Source organism: Aythya ferina, assembly GCF_964211825.1.
Source record: "Aythya ferina genome assembly, chromosome: 17".
In the NCBI taxonomy this organism is placed as follows: Eukaryota; Metazoa; Chordata; class Aves; order Anseriformes; family Anatidae; genus Aythya; species Aythya ferina.
In genome coordinates, this window is record NC_140316.1 from 14,568,925 (window position 1) to 14,591,744 (window position 22,820).

The 22,820-nt window shown below is 50.1% G+C and overlaps 1 protein-coding gene across 3 annotated transcripts; it reads left to right on the top strand.

Annotated features, from left to right (window-relative positions):
- The first annotated feature begins 226 nt into the window (after positions 1-226).
- UBE3B (ubiquitin protein ligase E3B) lies at positions 227-20,780 on the top strand. 3 transcript variants are annotated; one of them, XM_084538804.1, is made up of 27 exons: positions 228-393; positions 617-786; positions 877-997; positions 2,063-2,122; positions 2,461-2,565; positions 2,681-2,777; positions 3,275-3,360; positions 4,022-4,104; positions 4,795-4,900; positions 5,576-5,696; positions 6,030-6,207; positions 6,586-6,755; positions 7,495-7,662; positions 8,349-8,520; positions 9,282-9,400; positions 9,982-10,096; positions 10,485-10,584; positions 11,021-11,140; positions 11,483-11,659; positions 11,742-11,852; positions 12,165-12,302; positions 12,719-12,784; positions 14,383-14,441; positions 16,439-16,621; positions 16,950-17,061; positions 17,416-17,508; positions 17,921-20,780. In XM_084538804.1, the coding sequence occupies exons 2-27, from the start codon at positions 626-628 to the stop codon at positions 18,110-18,112; spliced, it is 3,213 nt and encodes a 1,070-aa protein (XP_084394930.1). In that variant the 5' UTR covers positions 228-393; positions 617-625; the 3' UTR covers positions 18,113-20,780. The 3 variants fall into 3 exon arrangements, with proteins under 3 accessions (XP_084394932.1, XP_084394930.1, XP_084394931.1); XM_084538805.1 differs by having other exon boundaries at positions 233-440; XM_084538806.1 differs by lacking the exons at positions 14,383-14,441; positions 16,950-17,061; positions 17,416-17,508; positions 17,921-20,780 and having other exon boundaries at positions 227-440.
- The last annotated feature ends 2,040 nt before the right edge of the window (positions 20,781-22,820 follow it).

Sequence of the window (22,820 nt, forward strand, 5' to 3'; positions counted from 1 at the left end):
TCTCCGCCTCACCTCGCCTCACGGCCCGACCCCCGCGGGTAGCTCCGGGGCTCGGAGCCGGGCGCGGAGCCGCTCGGTCCCGCTGCGGTTAAGCTGCGATACGGCGAGGCTGGAGGGAGACAGAGAAAGGGCGGAACGGCGGCGGGGCGGAACGGTAGCGACGGGGCGCGGGTTTCCGCCGGCCCCGCGGCGCCTCACGGGGCGCCCGGCTCGGGCTCGGGAGCGGCGGGCGGGGGGCGGGGGGCGGCCCCGGGGACCCCCTCGGAGCCCCCTCAGAGCCCCGGGCGCGGCCTAGCGGGGCCCGGCAGCGACCGGGGGCGCTCCCGGTGCCCCCTCGGTGCCCCCTCGGTGCCCCCTCGGTGCCCGCGGGCTCGCTCCCGGTACCGTCTGCAGGTGATTTTGGTAAACCGGGCCCGTGCTCGGGCTGTGGGGGCTGTGAGGTGAGGGCCCTGCCGCCCCCTCGCTCGTTCCGTGCTTCAGCGGCCTCGGCCCGCCTCAGCCGGGCCCCCTGAGTGTCCCTGCTGCGTCCCCAGCCCTGCAGTGACCGCTTCTTGCCTTAAAGTTATTTCTGGTTTCTTTCCTTAAGCTCATTTCTGGTTCCTTTCTTTATTTACAGGCTGTGAAGATGTTCAGCGCCAGCCAGTCCTCCAAGGCGCAGTTCCTCGACAAGGCCCGGCAGGCCCGGGAGGAGCGCAGGGAGCTGAAGGAGCGGGAGCGCGCCGCCGTCCAGATCCAGGCCCTGGCCAGGAGGTTTCTGTGCCGCTGCCGCCTGCAGAGGGACATCAGGTGGGTGACATTCTGCCCTCTGTGCTTTGTTCTCCATCAGAGCGCCGTGCTGGGGTTTAACCCCCAGTGTCGGTGCTCCCCCTTTCCTAGGAGAGAAGTGGAGGATTTCTTTGGGGCGAATGAATCCGCCTCGAGTAAAAGGAGCGCGCTTTCTGTCTTCAGAATCGCTCGGAAGCTGCTGTTTGTTTTTAACCACAAAGAGGACAAAGAGGTAAGGCTTCTACTGCAACGTTCTTTCCTTCTTTCAATTACATATGTTAACGTTAACTCTGTTTAAATAGCTACCCGGTGTTCCTGGAGGCTCTTGCAATATCTTTTGGCTTCAGAAACGTGATCTCTACCTCCTGCTCCTTCTCAGTGGGACTGAAACAGAAGAGCCCCTGAATTTTTCAGTAGTGGTTCTGTACTCGGGGCATAGTTTAACAGCTGTTTTTCCTGGTGACCGTGCCAGCAGCGGTAATTGAGCTGTGCCTCATGATTTTGTCAGCTAGGCCAGCGCCCCGGGCAGGTACGTTGTGGCAGCCCACAAAGATCTGTCCTGGCGTAGTGCAGCATGCAGGCTGCTTGTATTGCAGCTGCTGCTCTGACCTTGCCCCGAATTTGTGGCTTCGGGGTAAAGCCCTGTGCTGTAGTGTCTCTGTCCATGAAATGATGATTTTTTTTTTTCCCCAGAGAGCTGTGAGGGCTAATTGAAAGGAAAACAATTGAAAAAAATGAAAGGCCGTGTTTAAATTGCAGCAGCAGGGGGTGACTTTGTGACTTTTTACATTTGTGTTCCAATAAACTCCTCCTGCTGACAAAGGGACAAGTGCTGCAAATGCATCTTTCTGGATTTACAGCATGAAAACCAAACGTGGACACCACATACGGAATTTTTAGGTGCCTGGTGTCCATTTGAAGTTCTGTGTTATGGTAACGAGGTGCCGAAATCCATCTCTTCTGCTTCCTCTTCAGCACAGGGCTGGTCTGTGCTTCCTTGTGCTCTGTTTCTGGGCACCCCCCTCAGTTTGGATACCGAACTGGGAAGGCTGAGGAATTCCTCCTATTTACGAGCAGCGTGGCCAAGGAGAGAGCTCGTCTGCACAGCGCTGGCAGGGCCACGTAGATGAGCTCTCGGGGAAGGAGCCAGCAGCACCGCCCGTGGGGAACGTGGCTGGAACGTGTCCACGTGTAGAGACCTCGCTCCCTCTGCTGAGCTGTTCCTCGTGCTTTTCCAGAATAGCCCCTACTGCAGTTAGAACCAACATCACTTTTGTTATTCTGTCTGTTTTTGCAGAGATTCGAAAAGCTGTGCCGGTGTATTCTAAATAGCATGGATGCTGAGAACGAGCCCAAGGTCAGCAGGACGTTGTTTGGTTTTGTTTTTTTTTTCTGTGGGTGGGGATTTAGGTTGGTGTTGTGGGAATTATTTAGCTTTCAGCCCCGCCCGAACATGGCTGAGATTCCGTCGTGGCCGTTTGGAGAGGTTTCTCACTATCCCTCCAATATTTTTAGTGTCCTGTGGTGGGTGGTGTGCTCTGACCAAGTGATCTCTGGGAAGAGAGCTAGCTTGGCTCCACTGCTGGGTTCAGGGGGCTCTGAGAGATGGTTTTGTTACAGAGCTTCCTGGTAATGTACTTAGCCCGTCAGCAGCACAAACACTGATCGTTCCTGTTCGTATCCTGCCTGCCTCAGGTGTGGTACGTGTCCCTGGCGCTCTCCAAAGACCTCACACTCTTGTGGATCAAACAGATCAAGGACATTCTGTGGTTTTGCTGTGAGTTTCTCAAGCAGCTTAAGGTAAAAAACAAAAACAAAAACATTTTCTTTGCGTTTTTGTCTGCCTGCATCGAACAATTCTGCAGTTTGGCACAGAGGTGATGAGGTTTATTAACGCCGGTGCTTCTCATTGCAGCCTGACATCTTACAAGACTCCAGGCTGGTCAATTTGCACCTCACGATGCTCGTCACCTTCACAGACACTTCTACCTGGAAAATCCTTCGGGGAAAAGGTCGGTGTATCCTCTTCAGTATCTTAAGGCACTGACTGTACTGTTTCTGCACCTGCCTTCTCCCCATGCTTACCACAAAGATTTGCTATGCCTGTGCTCGCACAAAGCAGGGAATGGCAGTAAGGATTCCTTTGAGATGAAGGAGGCTGCTTCCCTTAGAACAGCAACAGCTGTTGCAAGGTGTTTATGGTTCTCCAGAGTCTCACACACCAGAATTGCTCAGAGGATAAAGGGATGTGCATTTAACTCGGTGTTTGTGGAGGAAATACAGAGAAAAAGTAAACAAGTACAGTGAGGAAATGCAGCTCTTATAGCTTAAATGTTCCATTTTACCAAGGCGTGATGTGAAATGCTGCTAAAATGGTTGTTTTGCATCTAAGGGCAAGGAATTTATGCAAGAAGGGCTTGTGAAATGACACATCAATTTACAGGTTGTGAGAGAATGAGCAGTGCAGCTGTGATACTGGTTTAGTAACGTCACTGTTTCAACCTGGCAGGTGAAACCCTGCGGCCTGCCATGAACCACATCTGTGCTAACATCATGGGACACCTCAACCAGAAGGGATTCTATTCTGTGCTGCAGGTCAGTCTCGGGCTGCTACAATTGTCTTCAGTTTATTCTAAATAAACCCCAGTCCCGTGCTGCAAGCTTCCGTGCTCGGAGGAAGCTTTTGTGAGCTCTGGGTGGTGGTTTGTCGGGGAGAGGCTGGGTGGGGAGCACTGGTGGTTTGTGTGGGCATATTTTCTTCAGAGCAGAGTCTTCCTGTTGAGCCCAAATACATCGTCTGCCTTTTGTCTCTACTGGCAAATCTAAATGCTACTTCATTGTCTTATAACAAGAGCAAGGACTTTGGAATGTTTTTCCTAACTTTGGTTTGTGTTCTGTTCTGTTAGGGAAAGGAACCGACGTCATTTTACCTAATCCTTTAAATTAGAATGATGCTACAAAGCCCCTACGAGCCTTGCCTGTTAATTTTAAAAGGCCTGGGAATCTTCTGAGTACAGTGCCTAGAGAAATAAGAACTACTGGCTGCCTGATTTGAATGCAGCTTCTCTTTATGCCATTATTAATCTGAACCCTTCTGTTCTGCCAAATATCTAGCAGTAACTCTTTTTCAGTGTTTTTTTTTTTTTTTTTGGTGGTGTTCCTTCTCTGCTCTGAAAATGAACACAACATCTTTCACAAACAGTTATAATATTTTTTTTCTGAGTACTGCAGGGTTTTTTTGTTTGTTTTATTCCAGATTTTGCTAACTAATGGCTTGGCAAGATCCAGACCATCCTTGTCCAAAGGCTCTTTAACTGCCATCTTCTCCCTCGCATTGCGGTAAGGCAGCCAAAGGCTTTATTGTGCTGTTGCAGACCTCTCTGTCTGCCAGTCCCTTTGTGCCTTTGAGAGTTTCTCCCTGATAAAAGAGCTGCTTTAGGCAAATAGTTCACTTTCCTGTCATCATTTTTTTCAGGTCAGAATGCTATTAAGTTAGTAATAAGTGCTAGCATAAGTCTAGAGTTGGGAGTGCAGTTCCTGTTCAGAACACAGGATCTGCTTGCTGTTCTGCTGAGCTGTCAGAAGGGACCAGAGCTCTCTGGATAAGTACAGTTGTGCCCCTTAATGATGAGCTGCTGTTGCACATTTATCTGTTGCCGTAGAGAGCTCTTGAATAAGTCTCCTAACGTCTACCTAAGGAAAACATTATTTAATTACTATCTTTGTGGCAGTGGGGAGAGGGGGAACTTAGGAGATGAACTGCTTAACATTTATAGCTCTCTGGGTTGCGTGGATGAGCTGTGGAAAAATAGGTTATGCTGTGAACTGTTTGACTTATTCTATTCCCTTGAGTCACGAGCAGTTTTGTGAACTTGCTGTGATAACAGAAGTGTAAGTGAACGTTCTTCTCCAGTCGTGCTTCTTGATGAGGATAGAATCAGAAGCCAGTCCTGAATGGCTCGGTTAGAAAGACTGCTTCCTCCTTTGCTAGGTCAGGTATCTTGCACTGAAGTATTTTTCTCTCTGTAGCCCTGTGATTGCTGCACAGTTTTCAGACAATCTGTTGAGGTCATTTCTGATCCATATCATGTCTGTGCCTGCTATAATGACTCATCTCGCTACTCTAACACCTGAGGTAAGTGGGTGAGGTAACAGTACCAAAAATCCACTGACTATCACACAGGGCCACTTGTTATTCCATTTTATCAGCTCTTAGAACAGAACATTGGCATTTCTTTTCCAATTTCAGGCTCTGTTGAGGAAATACTCGATCCCTCCACATGCTCAGGGCTTCTAATACCACAGGAGTTATCAACACCAGTGAGGTGATGGACTGAACTGTCCTCAGATAAATAAATAAAACAAAGTGAAAGAAATATGTGACACAGCTTGAGTTTTTGCACGTACTTATCCTTCCATTTCTATAATTGTAGTCAAAGGCAAAATAGAAATCAGTCTGTTGCGTGGCAGAGGATCTCTGATGGGAACTAGCAGGCTGTCCTCTAATTAATTAAACTTGTCTGCTCCTCTGCGTAGCTTGGTGCAGACAGCAACTGTTGCACAAAATTGGCATTCTGTGCTCTTGCAGACAGTTGAAAGTCTGCCTACAACTAGAACGTGGCCTGTTCAGCTGCAAAGCTTTTCATTTCTTAGACCAGCCTCGAGTTGAGGACTTTCTCTCTCTTCAACACTTTTAACTTTCTGATTTATCTGGAAAGGAAAGTCAGTCCAAACTGCTGATAGCAGATGAGCTATGGTTGTTCTGTGTGGTGCTTCTCAGCCTCACCTGCAGTTAAATTCTGTGTTTCAGCGACTGGCAGTGATAGAATCTCATGAGCTTTTCCGCAAGTTCATCCTGTTTTTGAGTCGTGAAGCGCAGTGCCGAGATGTCTGCGTGTGCTTGGAAGGAAGTCACACTCTGTGTTTGTTGGGTAAGCACCTGTAAGACATCCTCCTCCTGTGCTTGGAAGGGAGTCTTGACTCACTTGACTCTTGATCTGCCTCCAATTCCCCGAATTTTACTCTTATTTAGATAGTTACAAATGAGAAGGCTGCAAGAGAATGCCAAAGTGATGCACCGCCTTAGTGGTTGATGTGATGGAAATGGCTTCCTGTAGGGTAGCCTCTAAGAGTAATTTTTTATTGGTAATCCTTTTGTGGACTTGAAATTCGTTGCGAGTTCTTTTTGTCTCTTTTATCTGTAACCACTGTCCTGCAGTGTCTGTCCCTCGTTTTAAGTTTTGCTGTACTGGTTGTTCTGCCAGGTAATCTTGTGTTCCTGGGCTCCTTGAATGATAAAGTTCTTGAGGAGGAGACAGCTCATTTTGTGGGTGTGCTCATTCACATGCTCTCCTACTGCCAGAAGTACGTTTCCCAAAAGAAATCCAATCTCACCCACTGGCATCCTGTTCTGGGCTGGTTTTCACAGACTGTGGATTATGGGTAAGTGAAGACAACCTTATGGTGATAGATGCTTTAAGCCTCTGTTTATTTATAAGCTGCAAAGTGCTTTAGGATTTGAGATGAACAGCGTGACCCTATTCAGAGTAGCTTCTCAGCTGTTTCGGGTTATATCTGCACAATTTAAACTGTCTCATTCATACACAACAATTACATGAAGAAATTCAATTAGTAGAGTTAGATTGGTACCAGTGGCCATGCTGGCACGCTTGGTATAGGACCTGGGTATTGTTTTTTCCTTGAGGACCACCTGCAGGGTGGGTTCATGCTCCATTTTGGCTGTGAGCTAGGTGTATCAGAGTATCCCTGGTGTTTTATACCAGCCTGCCTTTTAACATCTCTCTCTGACTTGTCTTTCAGACTGAACGAGTCCATGCCTCTGCTGACAAAGCAACTGCAGCATCTCTGGGGAGTCCATATGATTCGCATCCTCTTCAGTGATGTGCTCAGCAAGAAATTGCTAGAGAATCAGGAAATAGCTCAGCTGCCAGCACAGCCGGCTTCCCCGCAGAACAGCCTCCCTATGAAGAGTCAGTTTTGGAGGGCTGCTTCTGTGTCTACATGCTGGGAGGGAGAGGGGTTGCATGAGTGTGTGTGTTTCTCCCAGTCTCACAGGAGCTGGACTTTTCCACTTAAGCTAAAAGCTTTGAGTAATTACTTGCAGCAGCTGCCGCTGCTTAGGTGGGGATATGATCTAAGTTATTTGTAATTCCAGCTCACAAAGCCTCTGTGACCTGGGGCAAGTCTTGTACTTTGGTGCTGTGAAAATATGTGCTTATTTTAGCAGTTTTTTTCTTTATTGTTGCTCAAGTAGCTGAAGTGCTTACTGCATAGCTTAGTGCTTCCCGAGGCAAGACGGGGAGGCCAGCTTCCCACGTGAGAAGCGAGGTGAAGCGGGCTTCTGGGCCTGTGAATGCTTCTGGGCATGGGGATCCTGCAAAAGCAGATTTAGAACGAGACAGGATGTTTAAAATAAGACAGGTAGCTATCTTCCAGCTGCTGTGCATAGCACTAGATCCTGTGGCTCAGTAGTTACTGCAGTCCCGGTAAGGTTTTAAGCTCCAGAGTAATGTCCCCAGCAAAACATTCTTCTGTGTTGCTGGCAGCTGTACTGTGAGAACAACCTACCAAAACCTGCTGTCCGTGCCGTGACCCAGTTTGCTAAAATCCTCTTCACCACAAGGCTGCCAAGTGGCTGAGGATAAGAAATGATTTGGAATAGCGCTTCTGTCTCCTGAGCCAACGTTTCATGTGCTTCTCTGTCACCAGATCTTTTCAAGAGAGCTTTCCAGAAGTCTGCGTCTGTCCGCAACATCCTCAAGCCTGTTGGGGGCAAGCGAGTGGACTCTGCAGAAGTGCAGAAGGTGTGCAGTATCTGCGTCCTGTACCAGACCACCCTCACAACCCTCACGCAGATCCGCCTGCAGATCCTCACAGGTGAGGGCACATCTGTGCTTTTCAAATTGCTTAATAGTGGAGAAAAAATAGATTTTTCTTATTAAATTCTGTTGACTTGTTGGTAGTTTTATTACTGACAACAGTTTATTGACTGGTTGGGTGGAAGGCTTGTTCCATCCTGCACCATGCACCTGATCAATAGCATTCATCACTTCTTTATCAAGCATTAACACTCCAGAATACAAATTGAAGCAAGTTTTCCTATAATGAAACCTTGCTTACTCCATATCAAACTTAAGACTGAGTCAGTGTTTTCAAGAAGCCTGGCAGTATTAATCTTTGTGATGGAAACTCTGAATGCTTTCATACGTTTTAAGAACAAATTGCCTGTCTTCCAAATAGAGGAGGTAGAGGAGGAGACGAGTGCTCTTTTGGCCTGGTGGATAGAGTGGAGGAAAGAGTCCACAGCGGGAAAGGGCTGCAAATATGCAAATAATTAATCCCTCATTAAAAAGCCTATTTTTTTTTTGGCTTTCCTGGTGACCGTATGTCTCCTCTTAATACAGACAGACCTGGGAGCCCGGTGTGATGCCAATGTTCCCTTCAAGCAAAGGGTTGCTTTGCAAAAGGATCTGTCAGCTCCGAGTTACACTTCTCTCTTGGAGGATGCACAAATAAAGCAGAAGAAGCTTTACTGAGTGTGCTTTTTATTTTTCCATTGCCAGGCCTCACTTACCTGGACGATCTGTTGCCCAAATTGTGGGCTTTTATCTGTGAGCTGGGACCACAGGGCGGGTTAAAGCTCTTCTTGGAATGCTTGAATAATGACACGGAGGAATCTAAGAGGCTGCTGGCCATGCTGATGCTCTTCTGTGACTGCTCCCGCCACCTTATCACGTAGGTAGCAAGAGGAGGGCGTGCTCTAGACCTGTAATGTGAAACTCTCGTGTTTCTTAGGTTTCAAGAGGAATAGTTAATGCATTGCTGACTTTGCTTAAAGATAATGAGGTAGAGTAAGGCAGCAGGCTTTTCAAATGCAGTCCTGAGGAAGATTGGACTTGAAAGGGGCTTCCCCCATCAGCCTTGGGCTGCTTCAGGAATATACAGATGGCTGAAGTGGTGACAAAATACTGCAGAACTAGCTAGGGAAGGGACATAAACATTTCTGCTGCTTCTGGGCAGCAATTGCATCAGTCCAGAGCACATACTTGGGTGTCTCCAGATGAGCTTTTGAATGGTGGTATAGCTGCAAGGAAGCTCTGCAGCTTACGTGCTTCTGTTTGCAACTCTTGCTGTATCAATCACTGACTTGCACAGCACAAAGGATGGGAGAGGTAGTGGAAAATTGTCCTTGCTGGTCAGTAGAGACAGTTTTCTTAGCTTGGATGATGAAAAAGGTCTCCTGGGAACTAGCGCGTGGGTCCTTTTAACTATGAAATACTGTCTGCTTGTATCTCAGACCTTTCATACTGTTTTTTGTTAGGATCAGATATCAATTAAAATCAGTTAATAAGGTTTAGTTGTTTATGACTTCAGATCCTCGTGTGTGTCAGTTGTCATAGAAATAAGCTGCTGCTAAAGGATAATGTGCCTTTATGAAAAAATTCAAGAGGGAATTAAATTGACACTTGTACATTTGCATTTGTTTTCTCCGATAGGATTCTTGATGACATAGAAGTCTATGAAGAGCAGATTTCATTCAAACTGGAGGAGCTCGTTACCATCTCATCTTTTCTGAATTCCTTTGTGTTTAAGATGATCTGGGATGGAATTGTGGGTAAGTGCTTTCTGTAGCCTAAGTTGAGGATGCTATTAGCACAATCTATGCCATTAATTTTTGAAAATGAAGCTTCTGCTAATAACTGCTTTGAACAAAACGATATTATTGTGTGGCTTGAGAATGTGTCCCAGCACTTTGGTGTCCAGATGCCGCTGTCATGCTTGGCACCAAATATGATGCCACTTGTCTATTTCAAGTGAGAATTTGTTACCAGACACGATGGGGATACTGACTTTTGCCATCTTGCTAGAGTTTCTGTAGCTATCAGTGTCAGTCTGTGTGTGGGAATAATTTTGGTACAGCTCGGTTCTCAGAATTAGAGGAGATAGACCATTTCTGTTGTGATGGCTTGGTTGCAGCTAGCTGAGGTGGCCCTCGTGTAGCTAGGAGTTTTTCACTTCAGTTAAAGAAGGCGTTGTCTGTCTCCTGGGAGGCACAAAATCTCTTCCTTCCCTCTGAAGGCAGCTAGAAGAGATACACCGCTCCTACCAGCACGGGGCAGGTGATCCACATGTTGCTGCTGGACACTCCTGTTACCTAGGATGCCTGCACATTGTTGCTTTGTTCCTTTTGTTCAGAGAATGCCCGAGGAGAGACGCTGGAGCTGTTTCATTCTGTCCATGGCTGGCTCATGGTCTTGTATGAAAGGGACTGCCGCAGGCGTTTTGCTCCTGAGGACCACTGGTTGCGCAAGTGAGTGTCCCAGCTCGAAGCAGGGGTCCTGTGCAGCTCTCTGCTTGTCCCAGTGCAGCAGCTCCCCTCGGGGAGACTTTTACTTTAAATCGGGTGCCTTTCATTCTGCCTGCGAGGTCGAGGTTGGAAGCGCTCCCTGGGTTGTTTGCGTTTAAGGATACCCCTTCTGTTGGGTTTAAATACCCCCCAGAGGTGCTCCTCTTCTGTGGTGCCATGGTAAGCTGCTACTCCTGGAGGGCGGTGCTCTGAGAAGTGACTCGTGTGACAGATGTGAACACCTCAAGTCACTTTTGAAGTCGTTACGGGTTTCATCTCTGTCCTACCCCCAGCTATTTACAGTGCCTGGGCGTTTCTCAGGGGTCTCTGAATCTGTGCCTCTCTTTGTAAGGGACCTCAAACCCAGCGTGCTCTTCCAGGAGCTGGACAAGGACAAGAAACGAGCCCAGCTGCTCCTGCAGTACATCCCGCATGTCATTCCCCACAAGAATGTGAGTGGGACAGGGGCAAAGGATGGGGGCTGAAAAGCCAGGGTGAGCTGGGTAGCCTGGGAGGGAAGGGATGTGTATCTTGAGCATTTTGTGGGGTGAAGCTCGTGACTGGGATGCGAGTTAAACAAAGGTCTTCTCCTCCCTCCTCCACTCTCACCCATGTATTTCCTCTATATTGTCTGCTCTCCGCTCTTTAATATTGCTGGGACCTCGTCCCTTCCAAAGCAGGGCTTCAAGAATTTCTCTGCCTCACTGGGGAACAAGGAGGCAGATCCTCCCCATTTCTAGTGACAAGGTGGCGATGGTATAGGGCCAGCCTCGGGACAGGACAACTGGGAGCTGGCTCTAGCCGTGCATCAGGAGCATCTGAAAGCCCCGCTGCACGGGAGGATGAGGATCCCTGTGGGTGAAGGCTTACCCGTGTTTTCTTTTTAAGAGGGTGCTGCTTTTCCGAAACATGGTTACGAAGGAGAAGGAGAAGCTTGGACTGGTTGAAACGAGCTCTGCGTCACCTCACGTCACCCACATCACCATCCGCCGCTCACGGATGTTGGAGGTGAGTGACTGGGCTGGCAGGAGCCAACAAACCAGCGGCTTGGGCTGACAGGGGAGGGATGTGAATATGTTTTTGTCTTCTCTGTGGGTTCTGAGGCACCCCCCGACAGTTCTGTCTGCTTTTTCGTGAATTGGTGCTGAAGGGAAATGTTGGACTTCAGTTCAGACTGCTGCAGACCTGGAGTTTTGACTAGGAAAAATGCCAGTCATTTTGGACACACAAATGCAATGACAAACGCAGATTTAAGTGTTGTACCCCTGTCTCCTGCCTCTGCTGCATGTCTGCTTGCGTGTTTCATGTGTCTTACCACATGTTTGTCCTGTGGCTCTCCGATCTGCGTAGGATGGATATGAGCAGCTACGACAGCTTTCCCAGAACGCCATGAAGGGAGTGATCAGAGTGAAGTTTGTGAATGATCTGGGTGTCGATGAGGCTGGCATTGATCAAGATGGAGTCTTCAAAGAGTTTCTGGAAGAAATAATAAAAAAGGTGTTTGACCCTGCTCTCAACTTGTTCAAGGTACGCTCCAGGCTTGCAGGTGCTAACTCACGAGTAGCTGCAAACACAAACAGCCTGGCTCACTTCTTTCCTCTGTGTGCAGACGACCAGTGGTGATGAGAGGCTGTATCCATCCCCGACATCCTACATCCACGAGAACTACCTGCAGCTCTTTGAGTTTGTGGGAAAGATGCTTGGGAAGGCTGTATACGAGGTGAGCTAAAGCTGCTGCACTAGGGTGTTGTTGCTGTTAGTATTGCACTAAATAGTTCAGAGGCAGAGTGACCTCCACCTAGGGTAGTTCTTTAAAGGAAATGGAGTTCCCCTTTGTGTTTGCCTTTTTGCACCTTTCCATTAGCTAATGGATTTTAAGAGAATGTGGCTTTCTCAGCTGATTTCAACATCTTAAATCTTTGTATTTGTCCCACAACACATAATGTGTCCTGCAGACCCCCTAGGTAACCACAGACCTTGCACGCAGCAAATACACAGAGTGACTTTCCTTCTGCGTTCTTCTTGTCTGCAGGGAATAGTTGTGGATGTACCATTTGCTTCCTTCTTCTTGAGTCAGCTGCTTGGACACCACCACAGCGTCTTCTACAGCTCTGTAGATGAACTTCCCTCCTTGGACTCTGAGTTCTATAAAAATCTCACTTCAATTAAGGTTTGAGTATTATTTTTCTTGATGTTCAACTCTTACCACTGGCTGCTGCTAGGAATAATAGATTTGCAAATGCCTTTAGGGTGCTGATTGCCTTGAAACACACCCTGAAAGTAATAGCGTTAGTGGAGCTGCGTGCTGATACCAAAGCAAGTTGGCATGCAGCAGCCCTTTGTTTTTACTGGGGCAAGCAGGGATAAAAAAGGAGTCTGAAGGTGTAAGCTTGGAACTGGAAATCAGCAATTCCCAAGTTTTAGCTTCAGATCTTGTGCGCTCTGCCATAACTTTGAGCAAGTCATGTATTTGTTGTGCTTTGGTGCCTAGTTCCTTCTAGGGATCACATCGTGGGAGAGCGATGAAGAAATGCTGTTCCTGCTGCTGAACACTGACTTCTTTCCCTCTCTTTGTTGTTCCTGTAGCGTTACGATGGTGACATCAGTGACTTGGGCTTAACGCTGTCCTACGATGAAGATGTGATGGGTCAGGTAGGCTTTTATTAATTTTATTAATTACATAGACCTCATCCCTGCTGTGTTCCCAGCACCCTCCCTGTGCTACCTGTTGATGAACACCGATAGTCAGAATCCACAGTCTTGGCTCAGGCAATCCCTCTTGCTCCTGGTTAGATCCTAGCTGTTTCCTACAGGAATTGTCTCCCTTGCCTGTCTGATGTTTCCAGGAAAAGCCTCAGAAGCGCTGAGAGCAATCCTGAGGATCACTGCTCACTGCTGTGGGAAAGCCTGTGATGCCCGAAGTGGCAAGTTATGAGTATAAGCAGTTAGCAGCAGAAGCAGGTTTGACCCCTGAGCAGAAGCATCCTATCTTTTAGTAGTGTCTGTAGGGCAGAGATACTGACTGAAGGCTGTGTGGCCAACAGAAGGCATCTGTTTTTCTCTGCTGAGCTTTCTGATAGCTGGTCTTGGGCACCCAGCAGGCAATCTGTTCCAACTTGTGCTTCTCAGAGCGCTTTTCACTCTGACTCTGGGTGGGTAACGTGCGTGCTTTGCATGGCCCCATCTGACCGAGAATCTCGAGGAGATTGACTCATAAATGACCTTGTGTTTGATTGCGGTTAGGGCTTAGCTCCACTCTCCTTTTACAAAAAAATGCCTGTGCTCAAAGGCTGGCTCGGATTCAGAGGTTGTCTGAACTCGGCCATAGGATTCTGTGGCTTCGTTCAATATTTAGCCGTGGGCAGAGAATAGCTCTTTCAACAAAGTTTGCCCTCTGACCCTTAACTTTTCTAGTGCCAGGATTTTTTCTTTTCTAGTTGAAAAACATTGTTTTATGCTTTCCACTTTAAAAATAAAGTAAGAAACCAGCATATGAGAGCCCAGCAATAAGACATTGAAGGCTGCAGCACTCAAAAGTTCAGGATAAACCCAGGGATTCTTGTTTGCATTGTGCTTTGGCCGTCCTGAAGCAGCCAGGTGGGGTAACCCTGTGGTTCCCCACTTGTCCATCCTTGCTAGGTTCGAGGCTGTGTTGGGCACAAGGGAGCTGAGCTTGTTCCCTGTGCCAGGCCCAATTCTCACCTCTGAAGTCACCTGGAAACGAAGCACAGAGGCCACTGCAATATGGGAATTTTGAGCTCTCTTTCTGAGCACTCTCTGCTTCATGTTTTGAGTACCCAGTTTGAGGGAGTGAACTGGGAGCTCTGTCACTCGGGTGGTGCCAGGTGAGACTTGTGGAGCAGATAGCTTCTGGTCAGGCTGTTAGACTGGGCCATGCGGAGGCCCTGAGGTTGATTTGTCTCTGGATTCTGGGATGGCAACAGCCCCCCAGGGCTCCTTGCATTGATTTGTGTGCGGTTCAGCAGTGATGGATCAGCCTAGAGAGGGGGCTTCCTCGAAGGTGGGCTGGCACCAGCGGTGGGAGAGTTGGAGTTCCCTGCTGCTCAATTACCGCGTTAATAGTTAAGTGAAACTGGTTTGAGGCAGAAGCAGGATTATTACTTAAATTTTAAATCCTACTGTTTTATTGTAAAAATAAATGTTTTATGGGGAGGTAACAGCTTAGCGTGGCATTTCTTTCCATTGTGGTTCCAGGCAGTAATTAGCAACACAATCGTTTCTTCCCTCAGCTTGTTTGCCATGAACTTGTTCCTGGAGGGAAGACCATTCCTGTTACCAATGAAAATAAGTAAGTACAGCAATTAGATTTTTAAGGTCATCACTGCAAAATACTTTATTCTTGCATCTGGAATGAATTGAAATAGATTAGAGTAGAAGGAGCCCATAAATATCTTAATAGAATTTACTGGTTACAGTTCATCGGCAGAAATTGTATTAAATTCGATTTGCAAAATAAAAATTGACAATTTACTTCTTGAAACAGTGCTTCTGAGGTCAAAGGCACACAGTCTGTGAGATTCTGCAGGATTTAATGATGGTGATAGATGCAGACAGATGGATTCAAAGCAATTCAGGCACACAGTCGTGAACATAGAGGGCACAGATGCTCAAAGACACCTTGGAGCAGACAGATCTTCTCAAAATGATAACATGTGGCAGTTGTATAAAGCACTGCTCTTCAGAAGAGTCAGTGCTGAATTCAAATGCAGTCGACAGTCGTACTTTAGACACAGGAAATCAGAGGAGACACTGAGCCCTGTAGCTATTTTCACAGATAACCGGCTTTTAGATAGTTATCGTAAATGTCAACTCCAGAGCCTGAAAACCAAACCCACCTTTTTGTTCCCTTCGTTTTTTTTTTCTTCTCTATACCCTTCAGTGATCATAAAAGCAGGGTAAAATATCTATTAAGCAGATGCGTGTTTGAACTGGTAATCTGGGGCTTGTTCTCTCTAATGGCAAGTGAAAGCTGGATCCTACCTGAAGATTTATCTTTGTTAGCGTGCTTTGCAGTCTGAGCTCCCCAGTCTTTTCCCCTCTTGAGCTCTGACCAGGGAGTTTGCATTTGAAAGGCTCTCTCTGGCTTGTCAGAAATCAGCTCGGGGAGGAGGTTGAAAGTCCTGTGTGTTGCTGTGCTCGCTTACAGCAGAAACTTTGAAGCTTTTGTGCAGATGTGCACATAAATTGGTAGTTGAGAGGGAGCGGGAGAAGTATTGTAAGTGAAAGCAATCTGGAAACAGCTCTGTCTCTTAATGGCACAGCGAGGTTACCTAGCTGAAAACCCACTCGACGTGGTTGTGGTGGTGTCTGCCTAGGAACTGATGAACAGCAAGGTCGGTTATTTCCACTGTTGGTAAGCAGAGGAAAAATGTTGGTGCCTCTCTAATAAACGCTGCACCTCTTCTTGCTCCTGGGATGCCCGTGGAAATCTCCTGAGTTTTTTTAGTGTTAGTTGCGGCTCCAGTGAAGGCTCTGCAGAGCATGACTTGTTAATCCCAAGGAACTGAGAACAGCCCTCTATTTTCATAATAGCAAAGCATTTCGTATGCACGGTATTTCTAAGGATTGTGAGCAGACGCTGGATCCTCTTTTGCATGTACCGCATAGCAATTTGTGTGTTCTGAGGATCATCTAAAACGTGTTGGACTGTAACAAGATAGAAAAAGTGGCTAGTGTAAGGCATTGACACTGCTGCTTCTGTCTACGTAGCTGCCCACAGCAGCATCAAATTATTTTCGAAGCTGCATTTGTTTGAAAGAGCCATGGGAAACTCTGCAAAATCATCTGTTGGCTCTTTCCCTTCCAACTATTCCTGCTTTTACTGGCTTGCTCAGGAATGAAACCCTTTACAACCACATTGATCAGCCATGGGTTTCAGTGCAGCCAGTACCAGAGCCCAGAGAGCTGATTTTCAGACCTAGAAAAGTTCCTATCACTGGGGGTCTGATCCTTTAAAGAGGAGCTGGCTGCATGCTCCCCCTGTGTCAGCTGCTGTTCAGCCAAGGTTCTTCAGCTAATTGTTAGAGCCAGCTGGTCTCTGGGTTGGGAAGGAGCCTTAAGGAAGGATCAGGCAGGCCCAGAGACAGAAGGAAAAAAGTCCGGGCAGAGGAACAGCTCCTCCTGCTTAAATAAAGAGCAGGAGCCTGGAGGAGAAGAAATAATGCCTCTGTAGGCAATGCTAGTGCCCGTGGGCTGGAGAGGCAGGTTGGCAATCCCGAGTCACACCAGCGAGGTGGGTGTCTCCTGCTCCAGCTCCCCCCCTGCCACCCTGCCTCTCGCCCGCAGGATCAGCTACATCCATCTCATGGCTCACTTCCGCATGCACACGCAAATCAAGAGCCAGACAGCGGCGCTCATCAGTGGATTCAGGTCGATCATCAAGCCTGAGTGGATTCGTATGTTCTCCGCGCCGGAGCTGCAGCGACTGATCTCTGGTGACAACGCCGAGATCGACCTCGAGGACCTAAAGTAAGCGGCCGGCTCGGTCTGCTGCCTTTCTCACTCAGCAAACCAGGCTGGTTTATTGCGTGGTTGTTTGGAGGGCTGCAGGAGGCTGACTCCCAACTTTCTGCTCCTCCTAATTGGAATTTTTGGAGCAGATGGAAACAAAACGTAAAGAAGTTCCTTAAATTTGGAGAAAGTATTAATGAACGTGAAGGGGCTTTTCCTCCACTGGCATACAACGGTTCCTGCAAGCAGAATTTCTCTCTGCCCTTCCCTTTTCTCTGATCCAGCCCCTCTGTGGGGGCTCTTGCTGCAGCGAGCCACGAGCCTGTCACAACCTTTCTCTCCCCAGAAAACACACGGTGTACTACGGGGGCTTCCACGGGAGTCATCGGGTCATCATCTGGTTGTGGGACATCCTAGCCAACGACTTCAGCCCTGAGGAGAGAGCGATGTTCCTGAAGGTAAATGCCATTTCAGCCCAACCTGGAACTCGGGGTGGTTTCAGCCTGTTTCCTGCCCTAAAAGCAGTATCAGAATGCTCAATGCCTTAAAATCCACACCCTGCTCCCCTGGGCGAGCAGAGGGTGCAGCCCTGGGAGCAAAGTTCCCATAAATGCCCTTGCGTTGCCACGAATAGTCCTGCATGGATGGTGGTTTTCAAAGGCTAGCGGAGCACCAAAGCTCAGCAGCGTTGTACCGCGGGGTGCTCAGATGCCAGTCCAAGCAGCTGCTCGCTGCGACTGCGTTAGCCGTGTGTCCGTGGGAGCCAGGCTGCTCGCCCTGCTGCTGCCTTTCACTCTCCATCACTTTTTCAGTTCGTTACCAGCTGCTCTAGGCCTCCACTTCTGGGCTTCGCCTACCTCAAGCCTCCGTTTTCCATCCGCTGTGTGGAAGTCTCTGACGATCAGGTAGGCAGCCTGCTCGCTCGTGTGCCTTGCATTCCCTCTGACCAGGGAACTTAAACCTGAACGGTGTCTGCTTGACAGGGGAAGGTGAAAGCAGCTTTCCCCTAATAGGATGCTCATGGCTGCACCCCCCTTCTCCCACACACAGCAGCGATTGGGCTCCTTTGCTTGTCTGCAGGGTTATGTTTTCTCCTCACACATGACCCTCCCTGTGCTGCTGATCCTCTTCTGCACCCTGCAAGGGGACCCTGCACGTGTAATGGCACTTGAAGTTAAACCAGAAGCTCATTTCTAGCAGCTGTGGGGGACAGGGCTTCGGGGTTTGATTCTCCTTGCTCCCAGCAGACGGGCTTTGTGTTAGCAGCTCTGCCCCGTGTGTAGCCAGGATGAGCTGAGCATTTCTACCCCGTTCCAGGACACCGGGGACACGCTGGGCAGCGTGCTGCGGGGCTTCTTCACCATCCGCAAGAAAGAGCCAGGGGGGCGCCTCCCGACCTCCTCTACCTGCTTCAACCTCCTCAAGCTGCCCAACTACAGCAAGAAGAGCATCCTGCGGGAGAAGCTGCGCTACGCCATCAGCATGAACACTGGCTTTGAGCTGTCCTAGTTGCCATGGCCCTGGACTCCACGACGGGGGCTCTCAGAGCTGCTGACTGCTGCTGGAGGTGGAGGCCTTCACGCGCAGAGCGGATCAGCCCTGCGGGAGCTGGCTGCTCGCTCGGGGGCCGGAGAGATGCAGCTGATACTAGAGGTTTACAGGGAAGAGCTGCTGGGCTAGACAGGGCTGGCTCTTCCCGGGCACTTCTCCAGGATGAAGGAGGTGATGGGCCTGCCCCAATACACTTCACTTGACACCCACGTAAATCATCTTTAAAAGCAAACCCCGGGGGAGCGTAAAAGGAGCCTTAAAAGTGCCAGTCAGATTAGTGACCGTGATACCCCCAGCAGGCTGGGCAGGCTGGGCAGCTGCCACAGGGGGACCGTTTTCTTTTTTCCTTTCCCAGGAGCTGGTCCAGTTTCTTCCTGGGTGGAAGTCAGTCAGTGAAAAGCTGCACAAGGGCAGGAACAGGACTGAGCCCCCAAGGAGACGAGCGCGAGGCAGCAGCACTGGATGTGCCACAAACAGGCACTCTTTACTCAGGTCAGGTACTGGGGGGGCAGCTTCCCGACACCCTTGCTGTGTGCAAGGCCTTTGAATTCGTCTCGAGCATGAACCACTAGCCCAGACTCAAGAAGCAGCAGGTTAAATGCGAGCAGATGGACCCTGCCACTCTCAGGAAGGCTTCGGAGTGCTGTAGGTTAAGAGCTCAAGCAGCAGGCGTGGGGGTCAGCGTGCTGAGCCAGCTGCGCCTCTGCCAAGCTCTCACTAAAGCCTGCGACTTGGACGAAAGGAATTGTTGTCAGAACTTGCTTGGGAGCAGAAAAGGTTTAATTTTATTTAGCTTCCAGAGTTGGGGAGCTGGCACGCAGCTCGGGCAGCCCTCGCTCCCCAGCAGAGCGCTGCAGCGGGGCAGGTGCCCCCTGCTCTTTGTGGAAGGGGAGCGTGCGGAGCTGCCGAGAGTCCTCTGGAAGCCTCCACTGGCAAAATTCCTCCTGCTTGGGCAGAAGTTTCCCTTTTATCTGCGGTCTCTTTGGTTAGGGAGATGCACTGGTGAACTCCGACTTGGCCTCTGTGTAACAGCCACGCTCACTTTGTTGCCAAAGTCTTGATTTTGGTTGCTTTGTCTCTTTCTGGCCTTACTTCTCCAGCTGCTGTTTGCCTGGAGCAGGCAGCTTTTTCAGGTGGTTGTGAATTTCAGGACGTCGTGCTTCAGGACAGCGTGAGCGTGGGGGTGTGTGTGCCTGTGTGTGTGTGCTGGGAAGGTGTGGAGCCTTCCTGCTGTTTCTGACGAAGTCCAGAGCCTCATTTGCCCGGCGTTTTTGCAGCTTCCCAGCCTGGATCCCTTGTCCTGCTGCACGCCCTGCCCGCTGGGAGCACAGTTTGCTGGGCCTTGCTGGGTTCTGGCAGAAAGCAAAGCCACGTACCTTCTGCTCTGGGACAGGATTCAAAACCTTCTCCCCTTCCTCTGTCACCGCTCACTCACAAAACCAACCTCGGAGGCTGCGGGTGGCTCTGCTGCCCTGCCTCCCCCCTCATCCCCTTCCTGGGGCGCTGGCGGCTCTCCCCCTGCTCTCTGGCCCCTCTGTGCTGCACGAGATGGTCACAGCAGCAGCTTGGTGTGAGGCTGACGTGCCCTGCCTCGTCCTCTGCCTTGCCTCGGTCCATCCAGCGGGGATTCGCATCCCTGTCCTCGCGGGGAAGGTTCCCTGGGCTCTTTGGAAGAGGCCCCGTTACCCGCCGCGTGGTCGCGTTTCAAGCAGAGCAGAAAATACTTGGCAACGTTCAGCCGAGAGGAAAGGAATGCCCTTCGCTTCATCCTGCTCTGTTCTGCCTGGCTTCAGCAGATTTTCAGAAAGGAAGAATTGTATTTTTTTATTTTTCAATCAATGGCTGGAAGCGAAGTTGGGGTCCTTTTTCTCAGTAATATTGAGCAGGAGTGACTGGAAGCGTTGGTGAGGGCAGAAATGTCTGCGTCCAGAGAACTCAAGGTACTGGATGAAGTCCAGAGAAGTTAAAGTTGATAGTAAAAATAATTTGGTTAGGGTTTTCTTTTGTTTTTTTTTCCATAGCATTTCAACGTTAAGCTGTCGTTGGTTGTGTAGGTGAGAGGTTTAGGCTCTGGGTTGCACCGTTCATAGTTTGAAACCTTACACAAGATCCCTCTCGTAGAACGCGGTGTCTAAATGGAGCACAGTGACTGTTCGGTGAGCCGTTTTGTTGAAACCAGTGAGGTAAAATCCTTGCTCCCCTTTCCCCCTTACTCCTCAGGAGCACAGTTCCTAGAAGAGATCTTAGCGCAGCCTTTGCTAGGTCCCCACCAACCTGGAATTATTGCACTAGGAGACACCACACCCGATTTGTAGCTGGCGTGTAAAACGTGATCGTCTGCTAACCGCCCTGGTGGCCGCGTGCACAAGGATATTTCTCCTGAGTAGCTGGCTCCTGGCTGACCGAGAGGCTTTAAGATGTTTTTTCCCGTAGCAGAGGGCTGTGAATTTGTCTGCTCCCTGCCCGCGCTGCTGCGTGCCGCGGGTTCCTTGCAGGGCAGGATGGCTCTGCCGTGGGAGATCGGCTGTTTTTTTCTATGGAAGACTTGCTGCCGTGGAGCCTTTGGTACATCCCTTGGATAAGAAATGCAGGGAAGAGAAAAATAAACCTGGTATGAGTAAGATGAGTGGACGTCTCTTCTTCTTTCCCCTAGGGGCAGGGAAACCGCTGGGTGCGACGCTGCTGCTCAGGGCGCGCAGCAGGAGTGGGAGCAGAGCTTTGGGGCATTGATTTTCTGCCAGCAGGTGAAGGCTGCTGTCACTTGGATGTCCCTTTGTCAGGCTGGATCCTTTCATGTGCTCGGGTTGCCCTGAGATGGGCTCCTGGGGCGCTACTGGGGGTGGTAAGAGCAGCTCTGAGCCTGGAGGCACCTGGCAGGGTTGTTCTGAGCAGGATTTGTCCTTGGGTTTTAAAATATGCTTGGAGAAACGCTGTTTAGTCCACAGGATGACGTGAGTTCAGTCCTCAGAACCTTCAGGAGAGAAGAGGTGCTTCTTGGAGGTAGGGGTAAAGGGAGCAGAGCTGGAAGCCCCTGCTGTTTTTCCCGTGTGGGGCCCTTTGCATCGGGCTTTTCCCCTCTCCTGGCTCTGGGATCCGCTTCCTTGCAGGAGTGCGGAGCTGTGCCTGTCGCCACAGGTCCAGCTTCCCCTCCGTGTTCAGGTTCAGCTTCAGAGCCCCACGTTGTGCCCCCCCGGCCGGGTCTCACCGTGCCAACGGCCCCGCAGTGCTCGGGGCGGCCCCGTGGGCACTCGGCTCGACCGGGGAGAGGGCGCTCGGCGGGAGCGTGGAAGAGAGGGCTCCCAGTCAGTGTGCAAGCACCATTGTTTTGACACCGAGGCATATGGTGCCGTCAAAAACAGCAAAAAGAAACCCCACAGCAGATGCTGCAAAGGCAGAAAGCTGGCAAGAGACAGCCAGGCCTGCAAAATGCCTGCTTCGCCGGCGCTGCGTGGGGAGCCAGCAAGCGGGGAGCTCGCCGGGGCTGGCTCCGTGCACGCCGGGACCGTTCCACGTCCCTGACCCGCTGCAGGCCGGCGGTCCTGCCCTCCAGACACCCCTGGCAGGGGCTGGCTGCGTGTTGGGACGGAGGGGGAGGACGTGCCCTGCAGCACTGAGCGGCACGAGACAGAGCAGCCCCGCAGCTCAGCAGTCCTGCAGCTCGGTTTTCTGGGTGCTCGCGCTTGCTGAGACACGCGGCAGCTCGTGCAGCCCGTTGGGGACCTGTGCAGGTGCTGAGCAGCCAGGCTGCTGTGGAGGTGTGAGAGCAGGATGGGTTTGTGCAGCACAGCCAGGGCCCAGCCTGCTTGTGTCTGATGCAGGGGCTGTGGCTCTTGTCCAGGGTGCCTTAACTGCACGCCTGTCCTCTTCTAGCCGGGGCTTACCCTGCTGTAAAACTGCTGCTTGGGCAGGGAGGGGTTTTCTTGCAGACAAAACGAGTGTTTCAGGGGCCTGTGAGTGCAGAAGATTTGGCCTCTGGTCCTTCTGGTCCTTCTGGTCCTTCTGGTCCTTCTGGTCCTTCTGGTCCTCCGGCCTGGCAGGAGCAGTGCGGGACCGCTGCTGGCCCCTGGCTTTTTGGCTTCCTTTTTGGAGGCAGCCCCTGCACCTCCTGGCGGGGTGGGGACCCACTTATGTACCAGCCCTTCCTCCTCTGCGCGAGCGGAGCAAATGCTGCCTCCTATAAATTTACATACAACTTGGCAAAATGTATGTTTGTGTCATTTCTGCGCGAGCAGCAGCCGGCTCTGCTGCTTACACATTGTGGCAGTAATCGAGGTGCTTGAGTTATAGTGAAACTTATTTCATTTTACAGCTCCTACAGCGTTAACAGATGTACAGGCGTCTGATCCAATCATGCAGCAAGAGATTTTGGGGCCAGTTCTTCCAGTTTTGACAGTGCGTAAGCTAGGAGCAGCCATACATTTTACAAACAAGAATAAACGACCCTCACCAACATATGTCTGCGCTGGCAGATCCAACATAATCATAAATAAGGCACCCTGCTAGGCAGGAATGTGTCTGGGCCCTGCATACGGTCAGCACGGACAAAGCATCTGCCTCCCTCCCGTGATATTAATGAGGTGCAGGCAGCGGAATCCCCGTGTTGTACAGCTGGATGTGCTAGGTGGGGACAAAGGACTTGGAACAACACCTGCTAACGCAGAGCGCT